Source organism: Prionailurus viverrinus, chromosome X (assembly GCF_022837055.1).
Source record: "Prionailurus viverrinus isolate Anna chromosome X, UM_Priviv_1.0, whole genome shotgun sequence".
Taxonomy (NCBI): domain Eukaryota; kingdom Metazoa; phylum Chordata; class Mammalia; order Carnivora; family Felidae; genus Prionailurus; species Prionailurus viverrinus.
The window spans coordinates 50,817,037-50,841,385 of record NC_062579.1 but is presented as its reverse complement, the minus strand read 5'-3'; the positions used below and the strand labels follow the sequence as shown (position 1 = coordinate 50,841,385).

Below are 24,349 nucleotides of genomic sequence, written 5' to 3'. Positions count from 1 at the left end.
TGTTCCATGAGCAAAGCTCTCCCTGCTGACATAATCACAGTACTTCCCTGCCTGGGCAGGCCGCACCATACACACACTGGCAGAGAGTTTCAGCCACCATCTAATACAATCTATCCATTGCCGAGATGAAGACAGTGAGGACTAGGGAGGAGAGGGGATCCACTCAGGGTCAGGCCCAAGTGAACTGTGAACTGTGAACTGTGTTCTGGCCTTTTGACTCTGCCCAACTCACCCCTTCCCCCGCCCTGCCCAGCCATCTGCCCGTATCATCAGCTGGCTCCCTTCTCTCCCTGTTGATGCCAAGGGTTGAGGGGAAACCCTATGGAAAGAGGGTGGCCCAGTGCTGTCTGAGCAGAGGCTGAAGGGGGAAGAGTGAGGGAAACCTGTTCTCTGCCCCTCTAGCTTAGCTGGTGTCACATGCCAGCCAGCCCTCTCTCCTCACTCCCTGCAGCACAGGGCCACAGCAGGTTCAGTAGAGGATCCAGTAAGCTGCTCTATGTCTCCACCAGGAAATGCCCCACTTTGGTAGGCCTCCCTTTTAGTCAGGAACTTAGGCCACCACATTCCTCTTGCCCTAGAACTGGAAGTAGCCAGCTTTGGAGTTGACAGTGCTGGCCCCAAATTTCAGCTCTGCCACCTGTACCCAAGTAGCCTGGGACAAATCCCTTACAATCTCTGAGCCTCAGCTTCCCCACTGGAACATAAGAATTGCTACCTTACCAGCTAGCTATAAAGAGAGGGCATATGTAAAGTACCTGGCATATTATCGATAGGCATTTGACAAATGTTCGTCTCCTCCCCATACCCCCCTCAAGTGCTGCGAGTGGGGCTGGAGGGGAAGCCCCACTCTCATCAATCCCTGCCTGGTTTCTGCCAGAGATCCCTGGGGAGAGGCTGGGACCAGATCTTGGCAAGAGTTTCTTGGCTCTGGGGAGAAGAGAAGGGAGCTGTGTCCCACAGTAGACAGTCCTAATCCCTGCAATTCAGCAGGAAACACCCAGTGTGAAGTCAAGCCAGAGGAAAGGAGGAAGGGCAGGAGAGATTGGAGGAAAGGAGGAGGAGGCAGGTGGCTTGGGAGTCTGTGGGAAGTCAGGACAGGGAGAAGAGGACCAGACAGCATGGGGTCTCATGCTGCTGGTCCAGGCAGCGCCAGACACTTAGGAGAGACAAAGGAGGAGTCCTCTGGGCTGCAGGCTGTTTGAAGCTCTCTTGATGGCAGCCACTGTTATGTAACCCTGGGGCACAGGATCTCTGTCTTATGGGGACACATCCAGGCTCTAGCACGAGAGTCAGCCCAGCCCACCCCATCCAGCTTTAGACATCTGGCCCCCACCCCACATCCCTGCTCTGTCTCCACTCCTTTGAGACAGGCTCAGACTTTGCTGCCCTCATTGTCTGCCTCCACAACCAAACCCCTGATCCCCTCCCCCACCAAGGTTCCTTTTTGATCCATAGTTCCCTATAACCCAGGGGTCCCCAAACATCTCTGACTTAGACATTACAATTATTCTTCAGAAGGAATTCCCCTCTGTCTCCAAAGTTATCAGTATTAGTTACTGCAAAGAGGACTTAACTTTGAGACTCTAGGTACATTTGGCTGAAATGTGTCCACTGGCTCACCTGCCCCTTCTTGCAGCCAGGATCATCCCCAGAAAGATGCCAAACAGGGGTCAGCGAAGTCTGTGGCCAGGAATGGCCCTCGGTCTCCATCTCTGGTGATGACTGAGTCTGTGGCCTGGATCAGAGCTGACTCTGTAGCTGGGATCAAGGCTGAGTTTGTGACCAGGTTCAGGGGTCTGTATGACCAGGGTTCCATAAGTTTCTTTTGGTCGCAAGCAATAGAACTCAACTCTGGCTAACTTGGGCAGAAAATAAGACTGTATTTCAAAGGTATCGGGCTGTTTTTCAGACCTGATTGATACAAACATGACTCAGCTCCAGTCGTCCCAGTGTCTGTGTGTCTCCTTTTGAGTTTTGAATACCTAGGAAAGGAGTCTAGTTGGCCTAGCATGTGTCAGGAATCCAGGATCAGTCAAGCTAGCCATGGTATGGGGCAACACATTGCCAGTGGAAATGGGAAGGGCTCCAGCCTTGAGGAAAAGCAATCCGGCACCATCTAACAAAACGCAGTAGGGATATATGTCATTTTAAATAAAAAAGGACAGGCAAAAACCCATGCATGTATCACACATATATGTATAAATACAGTACACATATACCTGTATACGATTATAAAAATATAAAGAAAAACATGAAATAATGAGTACTAGGTTACTGAAGTAGGTTATGGGGAGCAGTGATACAGGTAGAGGAGGGAGACAAGTACACAGCAGAAAAGACTATAATTTTTAAAAAATGCACATAGGATTTCTTTTATGAGTGTATCTAACATTATATAGATATTTGTGTATACTTATAAAGATATTGGCTTAAAAATATTTTACAGAAAAGATGAATAAAAATATAACAGAAAAAAGGAGTCTTATAAAAAATGGGGTAGCAGTATTATTGATAAGATGGACCTTGACACCAAAAGCCTTATTAGAGACAAGGAGAGTCATTTCTTAGCAATCAAATGAACAATTCTCTGAGAAGATAGAGCAGTTCTTAACCTATGTGCCCTGTACATGTTTATGACACTGTGCATGCCCTTTAAATCTTGTTTTTTTTTTAATTCAATATTGTTTACAAGTGGTACCCATTGTTACACATGTAGATTTAGATTCTGCATTATGGCTGCTCTGTAGTAAATATTCCACTGTGACAATTATTCATTTCCCCTTTGATAAACATTTTGGTTTTCTTTCTGGTCTTTTCCTATTAAAAACAATGCTGCACCAAATATCACAACAAATTCTACCATAACCTAAAAAAAACAATGCTGCAATGAATATAATTACACATAATTCATTTCAATCATGTGCAAGTGTATCTCTACGTAAATTCCTAGAAGGAGACTTTCTAGGTCAAAAAGTATGTGCATTAGTAATTTTGCTAGATATTGCCAACTTGCCTACTACAGAGGTTCTACCAATTTACCTAACCCCCCAGAGATATTTGAGAGTGCCTGAGGTTCTTCACCCTCCACCACACAGCGTGTCATCAAGATTTTCCAGATGGGTCAGTCTCATTGTATTCTTTTCCAAGAAAGTGTCTATTTGTATCCTTTGTTCATTTTGATATTTGTTTGTTGGTCCTTTATTGATTTATGGGAGCTCTTTATGCATTTGGGAAATGAGCCCTTCATGAAATTGGCAGCAAAGAGGTTCCTCAGGTTTTCATTTGTGTTTTGCTCTACTTAGAATTGTTTATCTATATATATTTGGCCTGCCTGAAGATTTTGTTTTTATGTAATTGAATCTTTTCTCTTTGTCTCCTGTATGTTTTGTCAAACTTATAGAGGTCTTATCTACTTAAGGATTATAAAAAAACATTCCCCCGTGGTTTAAGTATTTTTATACATTTATATTGACATTTAGAGAAAACCCCAATTAAGAGAAGATATTTGTAACTGTACAAATATCACTGACATCTGGTATCCAGAATATATAAAGAATTCCTAGAATTCAATAAATTGGTATAACCACTTTGGAAAATGAATTGGCACCATCTATTGAAGTTAAAATGCTCCTATCTGTGTCCTGCCCCAATAACCCCCACCTGGAATTTCTGCCCTTGTGTAAACCCCTCACCATGAGTGTGGGCTAGACCTAGTAGCTCACTTTTAATAAATAAAATGTGGTGAAAGTGTTAGGATGTCATTTCTGAGACCTGCCTTGAAGAAATGTTAAAAGATATAGGTCAGAAAATTGTATCTATATTTCAAAAAGGTAGAGTATTAAATCTTTCATTTTTCTTTTTCTTAACTGACCAAATAACAGTTTGCTCAAAAAAATAGTAGCAACAGTGTATTGGATGATAATGGCTTATGGATAAGTGAAATGAATGACAGCAATATTATAAGGGACATGAGGGAGAAATTGGGAATATTCTGAAGGACTGTCATGTCATTTGAAAATGGACCTGGATTAGTTGTAAATGTATATTGCAACCACTAAAAATGTAAAAATAATAAATATAATTGAAATTATAATAGAGAAGAGAAAATGGAATCTTATAAAATGCTCAATTAAAATTAGAGAAGGCAGGGGCACCTGGGTGGCGCAGTCGGTTAAGCGTCCGGCTTCAGCCAGGTCACGATCTTGCGGTCCGTGAGTTCGAGCCCCGCGTCAGGCTCTGGGCTGATGGCTCAGAGCCTGGAGCCTGTTTCCAATTCTGTGTCTCCCTCTCTCTCTGCCCCTCCCCCATTCATGCTCTGTCTCTCTCTGTCCCAAAAATAAATAAACGTTAAAAAAAAAAATTAGAGAAGGCAGAAAAAATGGAAGACAAAAAAAGAGAGAGAAACAAAGAACAAAGGCAATGAATAGGAAACAGTTACAAATATGGTCAATATTAATCCAACTTTATCAGTAATCACTTTAAATGTGAATATTCTAACTATACCAATTATAAAAGCAGAGACTATCAGAATGGATTAAAAAAAAAAGACCTGGGGCAACTGGGTGGCTCAGTTAAGCATCTGACTCTTTTTTAAAATTTATTTTGAGAGAGAGAGAGGGAGAGAGAGAGGGAAAGAGAGAATCCCAAGCAGGCTCCACACTGTCAGCACAGAGCCCAACACTGGGCTTGATCTCACCCACTGTGAGATCATGGCCTGAGATGAAATCAAGAGGCCACCCCAGTGCCTCAAGCATCTGACTCTTGATATTGGCTCAGGTCATGATCTCATGGTTTGTGAAATCGAGCCCTGTGTGGAGCCTGCTTGGGATTCTCTCTCCCTTTCCCTCTTTCTTTGCCCCTCCCCTGCTTGCACATGGTCTCTCTCTCTCTCTCTCTCTCTCAAAATAAATAAAGAAACATTAAAAAAAGACCCTAGTGTATGTTGTTTATAAGAAACTCATTTTATTTATTTATTTATTTATTTATTTATTTATTTATTTATTGAGTGCAAGCAGAAGAGGGGAGAAAGAGAGGGAGAGAGAATCACAAGCAGGCTCCACACTCAGTGCAGAGCCTGACGCAGGGCTTGATCATGAAATCAAGAGTTGGCTGCTTAACCAACTGAGGCACCCAGGTGCCCCCAAACACATTTTAAATATAAAGACACAGATAGATTAAAAGTAAATGGATAGAGAAAGATATATACATTATCATTAATAAAAAGAAATCTGGAGTAGCTATGTTAATTTCAAAGAAAGCGGATTCAGAACGTGAAACATTATCAGGGATAAATGTGGGAATTACATAATGATAAAAAGTTATCAGTTCAGATCTGAGGATCTGAAGAAAATAAAATTTGCCCAATCTGTATGACCCGTACATGCAAATGTGCATTTTATACTCTACTTTTCTGTATATATGAAATATTTCAAATTTGAAATAAAATATACAGCCCATCCTTTCTTGAGTACAAAAACTACACGTACATTAGATTAGCCTTACTAACTGTGTTGTTCAATCTGTCTGTACCCTTATTTATTTTGCAGTCTATTTGATCCATTTACACCATAACAAGTCTGGCTAAGTCTCCCACTATGCTTGCAAACTTTGTGATCTGTCTTCATATTTCTAACATATTTGCCTCATATACTTTGAAATGAATATAGAGTTTACTGACTACATCTTCTCCGTGAATGAAACAACCCATTCTGTTCTCTTTAATGTTTTTTACTTTGAGTTCTTGATTATATTCTGATATTAACATTGCTACATGTCTCTTGCCTTTTTTCGTCCTCATTTTCTTCTTTTTAAAATGCCTTCTTCCCCTCCTTCCTTTCCTTTCTTTCTTCCTTCAAAATACTTAAAATGAGAATTTGCTTTTTTTATAGGCATTAACCCATACTACATACTGATATATTTGGATTTATTCCTGCCCTTTGGTATTTTGCTTTTAAATACCCTTTCTTGTTGCCTGCCACCCCACTTCTGCCCTTTGATAGACTGGGTTTTCCTCTTTGTTCTACATATTGTTTAGTGGCTTGAAGGTTACACATACATCCTATTTGTATTATGTTGCTGCCCGTAATATTTCTCATTCTTCTATGATGCATTTTATTTCCAAGAACAAAACTTTGCTATTGTTGTGAACATGGGGAGTCTTTACATTAGATGTAAATATTAATGATGCATTGTAAAGTGCAATTTAAAAAAGTAGTTCAGAGTTCAGTAAACTGTACAAATCCAAAAGGTATGGCTATGATATTTTTAAACTGCAATGCAATTACCAGATGGTGAACCCGTATTGTGCTTCATGACTGATCATTTCTTTTGGATAGAGAGGCTTGATTTTGTAATTAACAACAAATTCTACCATAAACAATTAGCAACAAATTCTACCATAAACAGTTCAATTGCTTCAACTACCAGGTTTTAAAAAATTGCAGCCGTAGATATAGTTTCACATTTTTAATACTTCTAGTACAAACCATAACATGCAACATAGGATTTGATATATTATTATAATTACTGTTACATGGGAATTAATCAGAAAGAATTTGTAGATTTCATTTCATGAAAAAAAAAAAAAGAACAGAAGGGAATATGGTTAAATGTTTAACATTTGTTACAGCTGGCTGTTGGTTACATTTTTCGCTGTCCTTTTCCGTATCCTTGACGATTTCATCATTTAAAATGAAATAATGCTTTCGGGCCCACCCTGATTTGTCGAGAGCAGCTGCCGCCCCCGCCACATCAAGGGGGCGGGCCCCAGCCGACGCCACAATCACTTCCTCCGCCGCAGTCGCTGCCCGCCCAGCTGCTGTCTGGCGGGGGAGGAGCTGGAGAGCAGGAGCAGCCTCTCTGGCGGTCGTGGCGGTCGGAGGTCCGAGAGCTCTGCCCCTACTGAGAGCGTGCGGGTGTCAGGACTGGGTGAGTGAAAGGCTGTTTATTTCCTCAGTTCATCCAGACGTGGCGGTGGGGCAAGTGGCCGGGCACGGGGGCGAGGATCTAAGGGACCTCTAGCGAACAGATTTTCAGGCTTGCCCCTCGGGAAGGGGTGGGGCGGACGCAGGACCTGACTGCAGAGTGAGGCCTGTGTCCACCGACCTATTTGGGGGCTCCATCTCCGTCCCCCAGCCCCTATCATGTGGCGCGGCCCCTACTCGAATGGCTTTGATTGCTGTTTGAGAGGGGAGGGGTGGTCGGGGCCCTCTCCTCCTTCCTCCCTTCTGGGTCCCTTTGCAGAACACTCCGTGGCCTTTCTTCCCCCATTTTGCTGTTTGCTGAATGGTAAAACGTTAAGATTTTTAGGTAAATATATTGTTGCCAGGAAAATAATTGTCAGAAAAACAAATTATTTTCAGGGAAAATGAGACCCCCCCACATGCCCTTTTCTTTTTTTCCCTTTCCCTGGCACATTGGTTTGGATATGCTGTTTGAGCTGATAATGTTCTCCTGTCCCTCATTATGACATTGCGGCCCCCTCCCCCTCTGTGTGTGTCGCGTGTGTGGGCAGGACATACACACACATGCACACACGCACATACACATGCACGCAAGCATACATACATACACGCATACACAGACATACACACACAAAACCCTTCCATTGCAGTTCTCTCCCTGCCTCCCCCCATACTCAAGGTTCTGGCACATCCCCTTCCCCTTGCATGCATGGACACACACACATACACACCCTCTTGCACACTGTCACACCCTCCAATGCCTTTCCCTGCTTCTCACTGCCTGCCACATACACACCTCCAGAAGCAGCCCCCTCCTGCTTCTGCCTCTGTGTGCTCTAGCAAGCACACACACACACACACACACACACACACCACTTTTGGGGCTACCTTATACCCTGCCTGCCACATACGCACATAAGGATATCCTTTGATTGCTGGATCCTCTTTCATATGCCACTTACATACATATGCACCCACACACTCTTATTCACACAGCCCTCACAAATGCTCCCAGCCCTCCTCCCTGTCTGCTACATAGGTGCATAGACAGCTCTCCTTCGCTGGTTCCTGCAGTGGACACACTCGCACTCACACTCACATAAATCCTTCTCCAGGGATGCTATCCCCCCTCCCTGCTAGCCACATTCATGAATATACATATTTCTTTCATTGCTGGCCCCCATTCCACCCACCAGCCACCCGCACATCCCTGTCCTGTGCTGTCCCTCCCATGGATGCATTTGCTCACACTGACATTTCTCCATTGTTGCCTCCCATTTTGACGAACACACACACAGATCATGGACACCCATATCTAGGGCCACCATACCCTTTCTTGCCTGCCACTGACACAGGAACACACGTCCCTCCAGAGTTTCAGCCGCTGCACACACAACCGTGCACACACATTCTCTTTCTCTCACACTTACACATCCCTCTCCTCTGAAGCCACCCTACGCACACCTGTCATTTTTATACCCACATCTGGAATGGGTCTCATTCTGTCTGACACTAATGCCTCTTCCCAATACATCTGTCCTGTCCCCCCTACAAACACAGACATCTCTTCATTGCATGATTGCTGGTCCCCCCTTCCACCTGCCCTTCTCCTCCTGACAGACACGTAGGCACTCTTGAACATGTGGTGATCTATATTTTTTACCCTATTTCCATTTGCATTTCTCCTGTATGTCTGCAGGGCTCAGAAAAACGCAGACACCCTATAAAATAACCGCAGCAATCTTTCCTCTTCCATGTTGGCATAATTCCACAGGACTTTACCCACCTTGCTAGCATCCAGTCCCCCCCCCCCCACCCATCTTCTGTCAGATTCTCCCCTGGGTCTGGCTTTCCTATAAACCCAGTCTTGTAATCATTTTGCCAACATTAAAAATGTGTTCCAGGTCTACACCTGACAGTCACTGGAATGCTACTTCAGGCCTTAGAAGAAAGTGAAACTAATTTTAAAGGCCCCTTATTCTTTCTGTTACCTGCCTGCTGAAGTGAAAATAGATCTCCCTGCTCCTTTATTCTGAACTGATTTGACTTTCCCATCTCCAAAGCTTGTTCAGGGAGCAGGAGCCTTTCCACTCGAGCCCCAGCTGTATTGGAAACCCTCCTAAAAGTCAGAGCAATGGGTCAGGAATCTAGCAAGCCTGTATGGCCCAAGCCATCAGGAGGGTATCAGTCCAATACAGGCAGGAGATATGGAAGAAGGCATGCTTATGTCAGTTTCAGGCCATCCATGAGCCACCAGGAAAGGATTTCCAGCCAGAGAAAGACGACATCCGAAGTCCCAATGCACAGATCAGCCCCCAGTCAAACCACCAAGAGGAGCCGGTCACCATTTTCCACCACTCGTCGTAGTTGGGAAGACAGTGAGAGCTCGGGAACCAGCCTGAATGTTGATAATGAGGACTACTCCAGGTACCCACCGAGAGAGTACAGGGCCTCGGGTAGCAGAAGAGGAATGGCTTATGGACACGTTGACTCTTTCGGGGCAGATGATAGTGAGGAGGAGGGGGCTGGGCCTGTTGACCGAGTGCCAGTTAGAGGGAAAACTGGCAAGTTTAAAGATGAGAAGCCGTATGACCCAGAGAAAGGGGCAAGGTCTTTGGCTGGGGTGCCCCCACAGTTCTCTAGCTTTAACTGTGATGTGAGAGAGGAGCTTGACAAGGTAGACCCAGCCCCTGTGGTGAGACGCTCTGCTAGCAGAGCAGAGTTCCTGCAGCCAAATAGCATGGCTCCTCAGACGTCCGCTGAAGGCAAGGTGGCAACCACTGGTGACAGCCTGGAGAGGGAGAGACGGGAGCAGAATTTACCTGCACGTCCCATCAGGGCTCCTGTGAGTATTTGTGGTGGTGGGGAAAACACCCCAAAGAGTGCGGAGGAGCCAGTGGTGAGGCCCAAAATCAGAAATCTGGCAAGTCCAAACTGCGTGAAGCCAAAGATATTTTTTGATACTGATGATGATGATGATATGCCACACAGTACTTCCAGGTGGAGGGATTCTGCCAATGCTGATGAAGGCCATGCCAATGGCCGAGGCAGAAGAGGCAGAGTCGAGAGTTTAAGTGGCTTCTCTGAGCCAAAGTACCCTGAGGAGAAGAGGGATGCCAGGAATGACCAAGTGAAGCCGGAAAAGGTGCCAAGACGACGACGAACCATGGCCGACCCTGACTTCTGGACGTACAGCGATGATTACTACAAATACTATGAGGAAGACTCTGACAGTGACAAAGAGTGGACTGCTGCTCTGCGTCGGAAGTATCGAGGCCGAGAGCAAAATCTGTCATCCAGTGGCGAAAGCTGGGAGACTCTGCCAGGGAAAGAAGAGCATGAACCTGATCAAGTCAGAGTGAATTCCAGTGCTGGTGCCAGCCCCAGTGCTAGTGCCAGTGCGAACAGCAGTAGCAGCAATGAACTTGAAGAAGTTCGGGGACCACCTCTTCAAGAAGAGGAGCAGGCATCCCCAGAAGAAGGAGAGGTTCCTTGGCTCCAGTACAATGAAAATGAGACCAGCAGCGAGGGGGATAACGATTCTGGTCAGGAGTTTCTGCAGCCAGGAGTATTCATGCTGGATGGAAACAACAACCTTGAAGATGATTCCAGCGTGAGCGAAGACTTAGAAGTGGATTGGAGCCTCTTTGACGGGTTTGCAGATGGGTTGGGGGTGGCTGAAGCCATTTCCTATGTGGATCCTCAATTTCTCACATACATGGCACTTGAAGAACGCCTGGCCCAGGCGATGGAAACAGCCCTCGCGCACTTAGAGTCTCTCGCAGTGGACGTGGAGGTGGCCAATCCACCTGCGAGCAAGGAGAGCATCGACACTCTTCCCGAGATCCTGGTCACTGAAGATCACAGTGCAGTGGGGCAGGAAATGTGTTGCCCCATCTGCTGTAGTGAATATGTGAAGGGGGAGGTGGCAACTGAGCTTCCATGCCACCACTATTTCCACAAGCCGTGCGTGTCCATCTGGCTTCAGAAGTCAGGCACCTGCCCCGTGTGCCGCTGCATGTTCCCTCCCCCACTCTAAGGCCAGGGCTCTTCTTTGTCGGTTGATTTTCCCCATCTGAAATCCACAATACTGCAGGAGCCCTCTCAAAATTAACAATTGAAATGAAACCAATCAGTTCATTAATCTACACCTGTTGATTCCTTGTGATTCTTTCCAATGTGAAAATGGTTGTGTGCGATTGCATTAAAAATCCTATTGTCTCTTAGAGGTTAGAAAAGCAAAACTAAACATTCTAAATGCTACTTGAGATTGCAGTAAAAACATACATTTTCTAACCCGAGTGGAAATAAGTTGCATTTGTCTTCAGTAGAATATGTTGCTGTTAATTGTAATGTCAAGTTGATCTGTTAAATATGTCCAGAAGGCATCATCATTTCTGTTGCATGTTATGGGTTAATGTTCCTGTAATTGCAGTGCCGTAAAAGCTCATTAAAGTTCTTCTTTTGGTTTTACATGGTATAGTGGAATTGTTTGGTTTTGTCTAAAATGGTGGTACTAAGTGACTTTATAATCAGTCCATTGAACTTGCATCAAAAATAGGGTTTGGTGGGGTCTTCTTTTTTCTTTTTCCTTTTTTTTTTTTTTTTTTTTTGGTGCTCCCAAAAGTAGAAAAGCTGGAAGGTCATTGGAAATGCTGACTCCAACAGTGGAAAAAAATTAAGGGTAATGATTTCTAAAAGTAGGAATAAAGTGTGTGATTGTCAAACGACTCTACGGGGCAAAGGTCAAATGGAGAGTACTCTGTCAGTCTATGGGAAGGAAAGAGACAATGAGAAAGCATGGTAAAAATAAAGAACAATGGTAGGAATAAGTCCAAGCTGAGTATAGGTGTGAAGGAGTTAAAATCCCCTTTTAGAAAATAGAACCTCTCAGAGCGGGGCTCCTGGCTGGCTCACTCGGTAGAGCGTGCAATTCTTGATCTTGGGATTGTGAGTTCGAGCCCCATGCTGGGTGGAGAGATCACTTAAAGAAATAAAATCTTAAAAAAAAAAGAAAAGAAACTCTCAGAGGGGATGGGTCCAAAAAAGTTCCAAAATAACAACCTCTGTGCTGATCATATACCTTAACACAGTGACACAAAAGGAATACAAAAATATATGCGAGACAAGTGCTGTGGCAAATACAGATACCCGCTTACACAGAGTGAACAGGTTTTAGCATTTGGCCATATTGGCTTCCAATCTCTCTTTCTGTCTACAATAAATAGAATTTTTCAGGCACAAGTGAAGTTCCTCACCTGTCGTATTTACCTTCCTTCCTCCACAGAGGTAAGCACTACCCAGGAAATGGTGTGTTTTCTTCTCGTCTGTGTTTTTAGATGTGTGTGTATATGTGTACATATATATGTATATGTGTGTATATATCCATAGCCGGGATAGAATGTTTATGTTTTTTAAGTGGACATGATTGATAGAATGTATGTATCGTTTTGCAACTTGATTTTTTCACTCAACATTGTGTTTGAGATTTAACCATTTTGATACACATAGCTGTATTTCATGCATTTTAACTGCTGTATACTACACATTCAGTTGTATGGACCATCACAATTTATCCATTCCCTTATTGGTGGGCAGTTAGGTTCTTCCCAGTATTTTGCAGCAATGAATAGACTTAAAAGATGTCTCTCTGTGCACATGTGTGTTTCTCTGGGGGTAAATACGTATATGGAGATGAAACGTCTGGGTCTTTAGGCTTGGAGGTAAAATTTGGGGGTCTTAGCGTTTAAGAATCTTCCTCATAACTAGATATTGCTGAACTGCTCTCCAAAGTGATTGTACTAATTTATGCTCCTACCGGCAGTTTATGAGAGCTGTTTTTAGCTCTACCAGCCTGGATATTGTTAATGTTCAACCTCACTGGCAATCAGTGACATGTAAACTAACAAAACAGTGAAGCATATTGTGTCCATCAGAAAGCAAGAGTTTTTCCTCATGATAATATCTAGTTTGGGCTAGGGGAAAAAGAAATGTAAGTGATAGCAGTCTTTTTGGGGAACAGTTTGGGGGAGTAGCTGTCTTTCACAATGTAAAATGGTGCATGTCTTTCAGCCCAACTCAGATACTTGCTAGTGTGGAACCAATGCTATGCAGCAGTTAAAACTTGTACTGATATGAAAAGATCTCCAAGACCTAATGTTAAGTTAAAAAAAGTATGTTGTGGAGCAATATGTACAGTCTTCATGTAAAATAAAACCTTACAAAACCTAACTATATCATAATACATAAAAGTGTCTGCAAGGCTGCGTACATACCTAACTGATGGCAGTGGTTACCTCTGGGAAGGGACGAGGGGTTGGGGGAAAAGAGTGAGGAAGGGGGCTTTTGATTTTTTTATCTGAAATAATTCATTTGCCTGATTTTTTTTTACAGTGTCACTGTATTTCCATGAGTATTAACAAAATAAGTGAAATAAAAAAAAATCCCAATTAAAAAAAAAAGAGAGATGATTACTCTCTCACTGCAAGTACGGAAACAGAGGTTGAGGCCACAGTCCAGTACTCTGCAAGTGGTCAAACTGATAATATATATATATATATATATATATATATATATATATATACACACACACACACACACACACACACACACATACACATACACATATACTTTGTCCCCTACATCCATTCTCTGTTCCCCCTTGGCCTTTGGTTGGCACCTCAGCCGACACAGAGATTCGGACGTCTGTGACCTTAGAGGGCTCTTGAAGGGTGGGCTTGTGGTGGTTTGCCTGATGTTAACCCTTTGCTGTGCCCTAACTGGCACCACACCAGGAGGTATGTTAGAAGTACCCTTGGGGCCTGGTTATCTTCCTCCCTGGTCCCTTGCCTAACAGAAGTCCTAATTTCCCTCACAGTTAGTAAATCCACCAAAGGGGACTCCTCTCTGGTGCCTGCAGCTCCCTGCTGGTATTGGAGAAGGCTGTCTATGGAGGGTCATGCTGTAGAGGTAATGCTGTCCTTACTAGGGACAACCACAAGGCCCGAGACCTGGGTCCCAGGCTCTGAGTGGCCTGGACTTGGGCCTCGGGCCTCAATTAAGCACATCCGACACTTGTGCCCAATACCTTTGGTCTGGAGGGAGAGGACATCAGAGGAGTAGGGTCATGGAGCATTTGCTCCTGTGTTACCATGGTGGTGGTGGTGGTGGTGGTGGTGGTGGTGGTGGCTGCAGTGTGGGACCATGCTGAGAGTGCTAGAGGCCAAAAGCTCCTGTGTAGGATGTGACTGTGTCCCTCTGACACCCAGTTCCCTTTTTCTTGCCAGTTTCTGATTCTCCAGCCTCCCAGACAATTCCCCGAGCTTCCCCATAGCTTTCCAATAAGACTTTCGCTCAAATTAACTAGGGTTGGTTTCTGTCATTTGTAACTAAGAATCCCAGGTGGCACCCTGGCCAACACCATAGCCCACTTTTGTGCCCATGTTTAGCCATATGAAATACCCCAAATGGCAAAGGGTCAGGCAATTTCTGTTTACAAAACGGGACCCATTATTGCTATCTGGAGCCATGGTTCTAGAACAGCAGGCCTCAGGGGCTGCTACACATGAAGCAATCATTTTGAAAAGTGGTTTATTTGGTATGTTCATTAAAGGTGTCACCCACCACACTAGACCTCTTGGTTTCTGGGCTTGTTTCCCGGCTGTGGAATAAATAGCTCCACATTTTGGTCATTGATTTGGAGTCTAAACCACTATATCTTGCAAGACAGCACCCCAGATTCCTGAGGGGGTCCCCCTAGCTAACACTGTCTCAACTGTCATAAGGCCTTTCCCGTTTCTAAGGCACTACCTTCTCTTAGCCCTCTGTTCTGGCTAGATCCTTCTACGTTTGTCCCTGGACCTCTGATCTGAAATGCCCTGTCCAGCCCTGTCAATTTTATCCATGCTTTAAAAAGTCCTGTTCATGTGCCAGCTCCTGAGAACAATGTTCTCTGACACCCCTGGCTCCTCCACTCTGTGTCCCATCTCTGTGAACCCTTGAGGTCAGAAGCTATTATTTCTGAGTCATTTCCATAGGCCTGGCATTCAGTGCTTGTCTCAGATGCATTCAGCAACGCTGGCTGACAGGATGGATGAGTTCCTCTCCCAACGTAGGCTTAAGGTGGGGGATGTGTTTGGAGAGCTCAGGAGAAACCATGGGGTCCTGACCCAACCAGGTGCTTCTGAACCAGCCTTACCCTACTCCCAACCCCCAGCTTTTGCAGGCCCTGGCACCCCTCCTCCTCTCCTCTTGTGACCCTCTATCCCATTTTCTGTTTGGCCTGCTGAGCTCCCAGTATTTCAGAGACTGTTCTCAGGCCCAGGGCCTGTGTCTAGGAAGTGATGCTCATCTTGACAATGGAGAAATATGTGGCAACTGGCCTCAGTATATCTCGCTTTGGCCTGGGTTGAACCTCTGACAAACATGGAGCTGAGAGGGTGTTTGTCCATCAGTCACTGGCCCCAGCTTCAGATGAGGCCCAGTGTGGAGCAGGCTTTCAGTCTGCTTGGCATTGTCATCTGCACAATGGGATTTTGGTGCTAGGCCTGTTGCTGCAGGTTCCTGCTGCCCCCTTCATGTCTCACATCCCATTTCCTTCTTCCAGACTTTATTATCCTAAAACATTAGCGGGGCTTCATAATCCCTTACATTTGGATAAGATTTTCCCCAGACCCCTTCACATTTAGGGATGTTACTGGACCCTCCCATTCACACTGAAAGGTGAACGATAAGGACACTGAGGTTCAGGAAGGTGGAGACAGCTCTGAAGAGATGGAAAGAGTATGTCTGCTTGGCAGGGGAGGGCAGCAGCTGTCCCAGCCCCAGTGTGGTGAGGAGTGGGTAGGGGTCTGGTCCTCAGCCCAGGCTGGCTCCAGCTAGACGCTGTTCAGGTGCTCTGGTCATAGGCATCACAGGCTGCCAGCTACTGGGAAACTCTGAAGGCCCAAGGGGCACACACTAAAGGCACAAGGGGCACACAGAGAAGAGGGTACCAGGCGTTTGGATGGGAAGAAGGGGAGAAACGAGACACACAATTGTAAAGGGGTTCTTCCACAGGACCGGGGGACTAGGAGACGTAACTACTTATAGTTGGAGGAATGTGGCTGAAGCATGGCCCAGGGGCCAGCCTGAAAGAATGTGGGGACTGGGCACCAAATGCATGAAGACACATCTCTATGGACCCAGGGGAACCAAGCCCAAGGCACTGCTCAGCCCAGGCCATACTTGCATTCAGCAAACAACATTCCTGCCCACTCTGTAGTCAGAGCTGAGGTTTCAAGAGTTGACTGGTTTAGTTCAACAAATATTTATTGACCTTCTGCCTTGTGGTGTATTGGACTCTGGAACCTGCAAGAGATGAATGAGGCTTAGTCCTTCCCTCAAAGAGCTCATAGTCTAGTGTAGGAAACAGATTTATAAAGAGAGGATTGCAAACTTATGTGGCAAGTGCGACATGGAGGCAGACACGAGGTGACCTATAAGCAAAGAGCCTAGCTGGCTGTGCTGGGAAGGGATGCTTGTTGGAGGCATCCTGGATGAGGCCACTCTGAAGGCATGAGTAGGCATTGGCCAGGTGAAGAAAGGGAAGGAGGGAGGGTAATATGGGCCCTTTAAAACATCTATCAGTGAGAGTGTCAATTGGTTTGTGTGAAGGGCTCTTCAGTGAAATGTATTAGCATTTGAAATCTGCACATCCTCTGACCCAGCAATTTCACTAGTGGAGTTTCTCTTACATGAGCAAAAGCACAAGGTTGTTTGTACAAGGATATTTATTGTTGCATTGTTTGTAATAGCAAGAGACTAGAAAGCATTTCCATGTCAACCACTAGTGGCCTGCTTAAATAAATTATGGCACAGCCATAAGATGCTTCACTAGACAGCCTTTACCCAGATAAGGTGGATCCACAGCTACTGCCATGTAAGAATATCCAAAAACCAAGAAGTTATAAGAGGGAGGCATAGAACAGTGAGGACAGTGACCATGTGTGTTTCACAAGAGATACATGCACATCTGTGCTCACTGGTACATAGAATGTCTCCGGAAAGATATACAAGAAACAGGAGTTGAGGTCAGGGGTAAGAAGCCTTGCTTTTTACTGTGTGCCCTTTTGTCCCTTTGGAGTTTTTGTGAATTAGATTTTTTTTTACCACGTGTAAACATGATCAATATATAGAGAGAGAAAGAGAGAGGGAAAGGAGGGAAGGAAGGAGGCAGGAGGGCAGAGACTTCAGGCAAAGGGAATGGCATGAATAAACGCATGGGGGATGAAATAGTATGGCATGTGTGTATGCCCCCTGGGAACAAGAAATATTGACACAAGCAGGCCCGATGGGGAGAAGAGGAACCACACTTCAGCTTGCCTCATGAGGACATGGTGTGGAGGCTGGAGAGTGGCCCAGCACCCAGAGCAGGTTCACTATTAGCTCAGGTATGTAAAAAGATCTCCAGATTATATATATGTATAACGGATTATCAGGAAATCTACCATCATGTTAGCTAACAGTGGTTTTCTCAGTGGTGGGATTACAGGTAATTTTAATTATCTCTATGTGTTGAGGACATTTCTCAAATTTTCTTCAACAAGCAGGTGATCTGGAAGAAAAAGTATAAAAATTGGAATGTTACTGGAACACTGATTCAAGCCTCTCAAGGCTGGCTCTTCCTGAGGCAAGCCAGGCAGGCCCTTGTCAGCGGCAGAATGGCCAAACAGAAAGAACACGGCATTGGTGGAGTCCAAAGACATTCATCTGAAACAGTTTCCATGCTAATTAACTGTCAGTGGTGAGCAAGGCACATACCCTCTCTCAGTCTTGGTTTGCTTATTTATAAAATGGGCCAAAAGAACCCCTGTCTTACAGGGTGCTTGGAATGAACAAATGAAGTAACAGATGGACAAAATACACGAGAAAAGCCTAAGGTGATGGTTGTTGTTGGTTGTTACCATTCCCCCTGGCTTTTTTTTTTTTCTGGGCTGGAGCAGCAGGAGCCCAGAACTCAGAAGCAAAACCACTACTCCCTGGGTGGAAAGAATCCCCCCACCCCGCACACACATCACACACACACACACACACACACTCATCGATCTCTCTTCAGCAATGTAGCAAGGCTGACTCCGGATGCCTGCCCCCGGTTTGCAGAAAAATACTTAGCGGGAGTCCAACATTCCCTTTGGAAGTGGAGTGCAGCAAGATAGGGGAGGAGGAGGAAGCAAACTGCTATTTTTTTCTGTGCAATTGACTCTGCCGCCGAGGCCCTTTGCTCACCGCTGTCTGTGTGCACAGATGGCGGCTGAGCCCCTCCTGGTGAAGGGCTTGGCTTCCTGTTGAGTATGCCCACCCCATTCAGGCCCGCTGAGGAATGTGGGCTGGTCCCGGCTGGATGGGCTCAGTGTCTGCCCTGGCCCCTCCCCGAGCCCCGGCCTGACCCCTCCTCAGGCCTAGATGAAGGAGCTTCTGTGTCTTGGGGCCCGGCCTGATTAGATATGGCTGCCACATTGACTCCTCCCTTGCAGGCTGGGCACTGGAGGACGAAAAGTGCAAGAGTCCTCCCAGCTAAGAGAGTGGCTGGCCTCAGAGCCCATCTGACTCTGTGGGAGGAGAAAGCTGCTGCCAGTCTCTTTGTTCTAAGTGGAGGTGTCCCAGACTGTCAGGTTCAGGCCGACGAGGGGTGAGGGCTTCTATGGGCCCAGTCCCCAGAGTTGTCAAGAGAAAGTCCAGAGCATATATATGAAGATCTGGTGGACTCTAAATCCTGGCCCAGTGCCAGTTCTGTTTGTTTGCTACAGGTAGGTAGCATGAGGTAGAGGGGGTAAGGCCCACCACAATCACCAGAGAAGTGTATAATTAGAGCAATAAAATATACTTTCCTTCTCTGCCATGAATAGAAGGGGTTCTTGGCCCTGTTTGTTTTTTTTTTTTCCTTTTGCTCTTCTCTGCATTCAAAGAGCTGCTTGACTACTTATTAGCTCTTGGCCCTAAGTGAGTCACATCACCTCTCTGAACCTCAGTTTCCTCACGAGTAAAATGAGTATGATAACCTTATGGGACTGCTGTGAAGAGAACACGAGGGAGTAGTGCAGTGGCAGTACATAGGAGACACTCTACAGTGGCATTTCCTTCCTATATTTATTAAACACTTCCTTTTGTGGAGCACAGGAGCATCCAGAAGTGACCAAGATGGTCTCTGCCCTCAAGCAGTCTCAGGGGTTGAAGTCCCCTTCGCCTTTAGTGCAGCTTAACCTTGGGCTCTGCTTCTGACCAGGGGATTCTGGCCTGTCCCTGAGACTCTGGCACTGCTCAGATTAGATGTCTGAGGCCCAGGCTTCCTTTTGCGGGCACAGGCTCTGTAGCCTCAGCCTGGCAGCTAGAGCCCACAGCCTAAAGACAATCCTCCCTGGGCAGCCTGCCAGCCTGCTACCAAATACTTCCAGAAGTATGTCATGCAATTTTCACAATAGCTCTACAATGAAGGTGTTCTAATCACTAGTCTCAAAGACACATGCTTTCAAGTCCCAGTGCTGTATTATTTCACTTGCTTTTCAACCCTGGTCTAGTGCCTTAACCTCTCTGTGCCTCAGTTTTCTCATCTGTAAAATGGGTGTTAAATAATAGTAGCTCCCTTTGAGGGGAGCAGTTAAGGTAGTGAAACGGTGCCTGATGCATATTAAGCTCTCAATTCTTGTTAACTGCCATTCTTAGGAAGCTAAGGCTCAGAACGGAAAATGACCTACTTGAGGTTACATGACTAGACAGTGGCAGAGCTAGAGCTGCTACCCTGGATGTCCTGACAGTGACTACTCTGCCACACTTTGCTTCCTCCCCTCTGGTTTTCCAGATTCTGTGCCTGGATTTCCTATGGCAAGCCTCTGCCAGCTAATCAGGACTCTGTTGGATTTCCCATGCTGATTTCTTGACAGGGCCATTCTAAGGGCCTGCTGCCATATTCTTGCAATCTGACCCCTTGCCTCCTAGGCAGGCCTCCCTCTGGGTTCCTATAATTTGGTCTATCATCGGGCTCTGCCTCACTCCACACTTTAATAAAACTAACAATGCTAATATAGAATATTGTGCTTGCACCTTAAAATATTGACATATTCAATCCTTACAGGTAGCTGCTATCCTCACCCCCATTCTCCATGTGAGAAAACTAAGACACAGAGAGGGGAGCTTGGGTGGCTCAGTCGGTTAAGCATCCAACCTCAGCTCAGGTCATGATCTCACGATGGTTCATGGGTTTGAGCCCTGCGTCGGGCTCTGTGCTGACAGCTCGGAGCCTGGAACCTGCCTGCTTCAGATTCTGTGTCTTCCTCTCTCTCTGCCCCTTCCCCCACTCCTGCTCTGTCTCTCTCTCAAAAATAAATAAACATTTACAATTTTTTTAAAATAAATAAAGAAGAAAAAGAAAACTAAGGCACAGAGAGATTAAACGATGTGCTGAAGGGAACACAGCTCTAAGTGTTCTAAGAATTCAAACCCAGGCAGGTTAGCCACAGAGTCACTGCTCTTAACCATTACCCTCTGTAAGGAACACTTTTAGAAGCTGGCTGGTAGTTAGCCCTATCCCTCTGCACTGAGCCCAGCCACATCGGACACAAAACTTACGGCAGCAAAAGCCAGGTCAGATTTCTTCACAGTTGAATCGTCAATGACTAACACATTTCCTGGCACATGGTAGGTGCTTAATAAATCATTGTTGAATGAGTGAATGAATGAATGAAACTAAAACAGGGTGGGGCCATGAGGAGGGAGAGAAGAGACAGATTGGAGAGATAAAAGGGAAAACTGAGCAGATTAGGACACTGATCCAATTGGGGGTATGAGGAAGTCTTGGATGACTCCCAAGATTTTGGCGTTTGGGTCACTGGATGATGAGGTCATTTACTGAGATAGGAGCTCTATAGGAGGGCCAGAAAGCAGGGGTGGAGAGAGCAGCACTGATGAATTCAGTTTAGGATGTGGAGTTTGGGAATCCTTGGAGATATGCAAGGGGATGTCCAGCAGGGTATTGGATACAAGGCTTGGAGTTTAGAAGAGGCATTTGGGTCTCCAGCTCAGCCCCCTCCCATTGCCCTGCCCCCTTCAATCACTTGAAACCTCTGGCCTAGCGGCCTTTACTCTTCCTACTGGGAAGGAAAGGAAGGAATCTTTGATCGTGGGAATGGGGGGGTTGCTTTTCTAAACCAAACAAACGCATACACAGTGCCTGCTTGTTGAGGATCAGCTTGCCTGGCTCTTGGCACATGTAGGCTGGCTTCCAGGGCAGACCCCCCTCCCACCACCCGCCGGCCCCTGCCGCCTGCTCCCTGCCAAGGTGAGCTCTGACAGGGCGACTTGTCATCTTTTCAACACCTCATTTTTCCCTCCTTACTCACTGCCCGGGGAGAGGTCCTTCCTGTTTGCACACCTCAGGGGCTACGCCAGGAGGAGGAACAAAAACAGCCTTCATGGTGCAGGGGGAAGGGAGGGCAAAAGGAGAGTACTGAGGGGAGAGGACGAGAGGGAAGAGCGAGAGGGAAGAGCTGGAGGAGAGAAGGGGGAGGAAGAGGATGTTGGGGACCCAACTCCTGTCTCCCCTCCACAGGCCCATCTCTCTCTCTCTCTCTCTCTCTCTCTCTCTCACACACACACACACACACACACACACTCACGCACACTGCACAGTGCACTCAATGTGTCCTGGAACTGGGGAGGCTGATTCCCAGGTCCACCCAAAGTGGTCAGGATCCCAGCTGGGTGTAGAAACTAGCTATCCTGTCTTCCCTACCTCCAGCCCAGGCTTGGCTTAGGGTTGCCCAGCCCAGAAACCCTGCTCTGCCCCATCCGCAGCCAGCCAAGGCCCAAGGCCTCCTTTCCCAGCTCCCCCACCCTTTTTCTCTGAGTGCGCAGCTGAGTGGGTCTGCACCCCCTGGCCCCATGCCCAAGGCTCCTGGAGCCCCCAACTCCCGCTCCTGGCAGGACCCCTCCTGGGAGCCCCGCCCCCGTCAGCGGCAGACCCGCAGGTAATCCCCTCCCCCTTCCTGCCCCCGCAGCTCCAGCCCCTTCCAATTAGCGTAGGTAGTCTCGGATCCCCTCTGCTGGGAACGGCCCCCCCTCTTGCTCCCTCCCCCACTCGGCTCCCACGTGGGGAGCCCGGCTCCCAGGCCAGGCCGCCCCATTCACAGCGCCCTCCGCCATTGTCCTCGGCCTGTCACTCACGCATTGCATTAGCATTTCTAAAGCCCACTTCTCTTAGTCGCTGCTTTGGCCCAGCCCAGGCAGTGGAACTTAGCCCTATAGAACAGCTAACAATTACAACTAACCTTCAAGAGCACTTTAGAGTATATAATTCACATTTCTATATAGCCATTTAATTTACTTCTCACAACAGCCCTTAGCGGTGGGACGCTGACATCCTGAGAAGTTCGGTGAGTTGTCCAAGGTCACAAAGTAACTTCTGAAGCCAAGATTTCAACTCAGGTTTGTCTGCTGCCAAAGGCCACATTCTTTCCACTAAACCACCTTGCCTCTTTGTCAGGCTGAGCTTGCTTCTGCTTGGCTGGGCTTTCTTAAAAGATGGGCATGATGGCTTGATGCTCCTGGGGAGGGAATGCTGGATTCAGCCTGCTGGGGAGATTCTGGGTGGTTTCTCTGCTACCAGGAACCCAGGGATTCAGAGGCGGTTACTCCTTCAGGCCACCACCTGGAGAACAAAGCCTGGCCTAAAAGGCCAAAGGCTCCAGAGCCATATGCCAGGTTCACATCCCAGCTTTGCCACTTGGCAATGGGTTGGCCTTAGATTAGTGACTTAACTTCTTTGTGCCTCAGTGTTCTCTACAGTGAGGAGGACAATAATGGCACCTACCCCGTAGGGTTGTGGTGAGCATCAAGTGAGTTAATATGCGTAAAGGACATAGAATAGTGCCTGGATAGGACTATATGAATCACTTGGCATTGTTATATGCTCACCCACAATTCCCCTGGAGTCAGGGGCAGCACAGTATGAGCAGAGAATAGCTTTGTTATCAGATAGCCTACGATTCAAATTCTGGCTCTGTCATTTACTAGCTGTGTGACTTTGGATAAATGCCCTACACTCTCTGGGCTTCAGCTTCCTCAGCAGTAAAATGGAGATAGTAAAGGTGCTCACTTTCCAGAGTTGTTATGAAGATTAATATTTGCATAAGTGTCTTCTGAAAAGGTAGAATACTACTGACACTGTATGCTTTACAAATCATTATGAATAATTCTGTTCAAGATCCTATTCAGCATCTTTACATCCTTTGCCTTTTCCTGCTTCACCTCTGACTCAGGGTTGCCTCTCACCCCTCCTGGGTTCCAGTTACTTTCCCGTCTCTGATCTACTCCTAGACCATATTAGATGAAGCATTTTCTGAGCTTCCCCATTGACACTGAACATGCAGAAGATAGGCAGAGGACAAAAAAAATAGCCAGAGGACACAGGAATCTCCATGTTTGTACCTCTGTTTTCCTCTGGGTGGGGAAATAACCTCTCACATGTGCTCAATACAAAGTCCGTTCCACCTAGTAGTTAAGGCATGGGATCCTCCCCCACAACCATTCTGGGCCACAGTAGGGCAGGGCAGACTGTTTAGTCCCACCTTACCAGTGTGGGGGTGGGGGTGTGGGGGGAGGGAAGGTGGGGAGTGGGTTGCCAAGTCTCAGAGAAAGGAAGGATTTTGCCTTTAGCTTCCATAGCCAGGAGCTTAGACCAAGTCTTGAAACAATGCCCTCAGGGGTAGTGTCCAAGCAAAATGGACCTGGTTCTGTGTTCTGGTATCCATTTGCAAGTTTTACACCTACAGGCACTTATGTTAGTCCATCTCACCTTCATAAACAAAGCCTTGAATCACCAAAGAAAAGTCATGTCATGAACTGGAAGTAGAATACCTATTTTAATTCTGTAGACATTTGACCTTGGTGATAAGAAGGTCACTTTACTCCAATGATGACTTTAAGCAGTCAGTATGTTCTTTAAAAGAATCATGTGGATAGGTTGGCATTGTTCCAGTTGGGTTATAACTAGTCAAAATCACTTGGAAACTCCTTTGTTTCCTCAAATCTCAGGCTCATAACCCTAGTAAAAACATTTCCCTAATGACTATAGGGTTCCACTTTAGGCCAGTGACTCTGCTGGGCCAGGAGATGGGGTGTGTGGAGGGGTGAATTATAGAATTCCCAAGGGCATGTGTAGTTGGTTGAAGCATATTCAGTATACTTGTTTTCCCCCTAGTGGTCTGACCTCCAGAAAGTCAAGCTTGTATCAAAGTCTTTTGGGTTGGTATGGGTACAGAGAACACAGAGGGGGATGTGCATGAGTGAAGCATGAGAAACTTTGAGCCAGCTGATTTCTCTAAAAAGGTAAAAACCGACTGCCTGGTCCACCACTT

At 46.2% G+C, this 24,349-nt stretch overlaps 1 protein-coding gene across 2 annotated transcripts; it reads left to right on the top strand.

The window, feature by feature from the left end:
- Window positions 1-6,798: 6,798 nt before the first annotated feature.
- PJA1 (praja ring finger ubiquitin ligase 1) lies at window positions 6,799-11,435 on the top strand. 2 transcript variants are annotated; one of them, XM_047844828.1, is made up of 2 exons: window positions 6,799-6,927; window positions 8,867-11,435. In XM_047844828.1, the coding sequence occupies exon 2, from the start codon at window positions 9,097-9,099 to the stop codon at window positions 10,999-11,001; it is 1,905 nt and encodes a 634-aa protein (XP_047700784.1). In that variant the 5' UTR covers window positions 6,799-6,927; window positions 8,867-9,096; the 3' UTR covers window positions 11,002-11,435. The 2 variants fall into 2 exon arrangements, with proteins under 2 accessions (XP_047700784.1, XP_047700785.1); XM_047844829.1 differs by having other exon boundaries at window positions 6,805-6,927; window positions 9,195-11,435.
- The last annotated feature ends 12,914 nt before the right edge of the window (window positions 11,436-24,349 follow it).

Excerpts from the sequence above, each read along its gene's own strand:
- PJA1 (XM_047844828.1), top strand. The coding sequence starts at position 9,097 with ATGGGTCAGGAATCTAGCAAGCCTGTATGGCCCAAGCCATCAGGAGGG.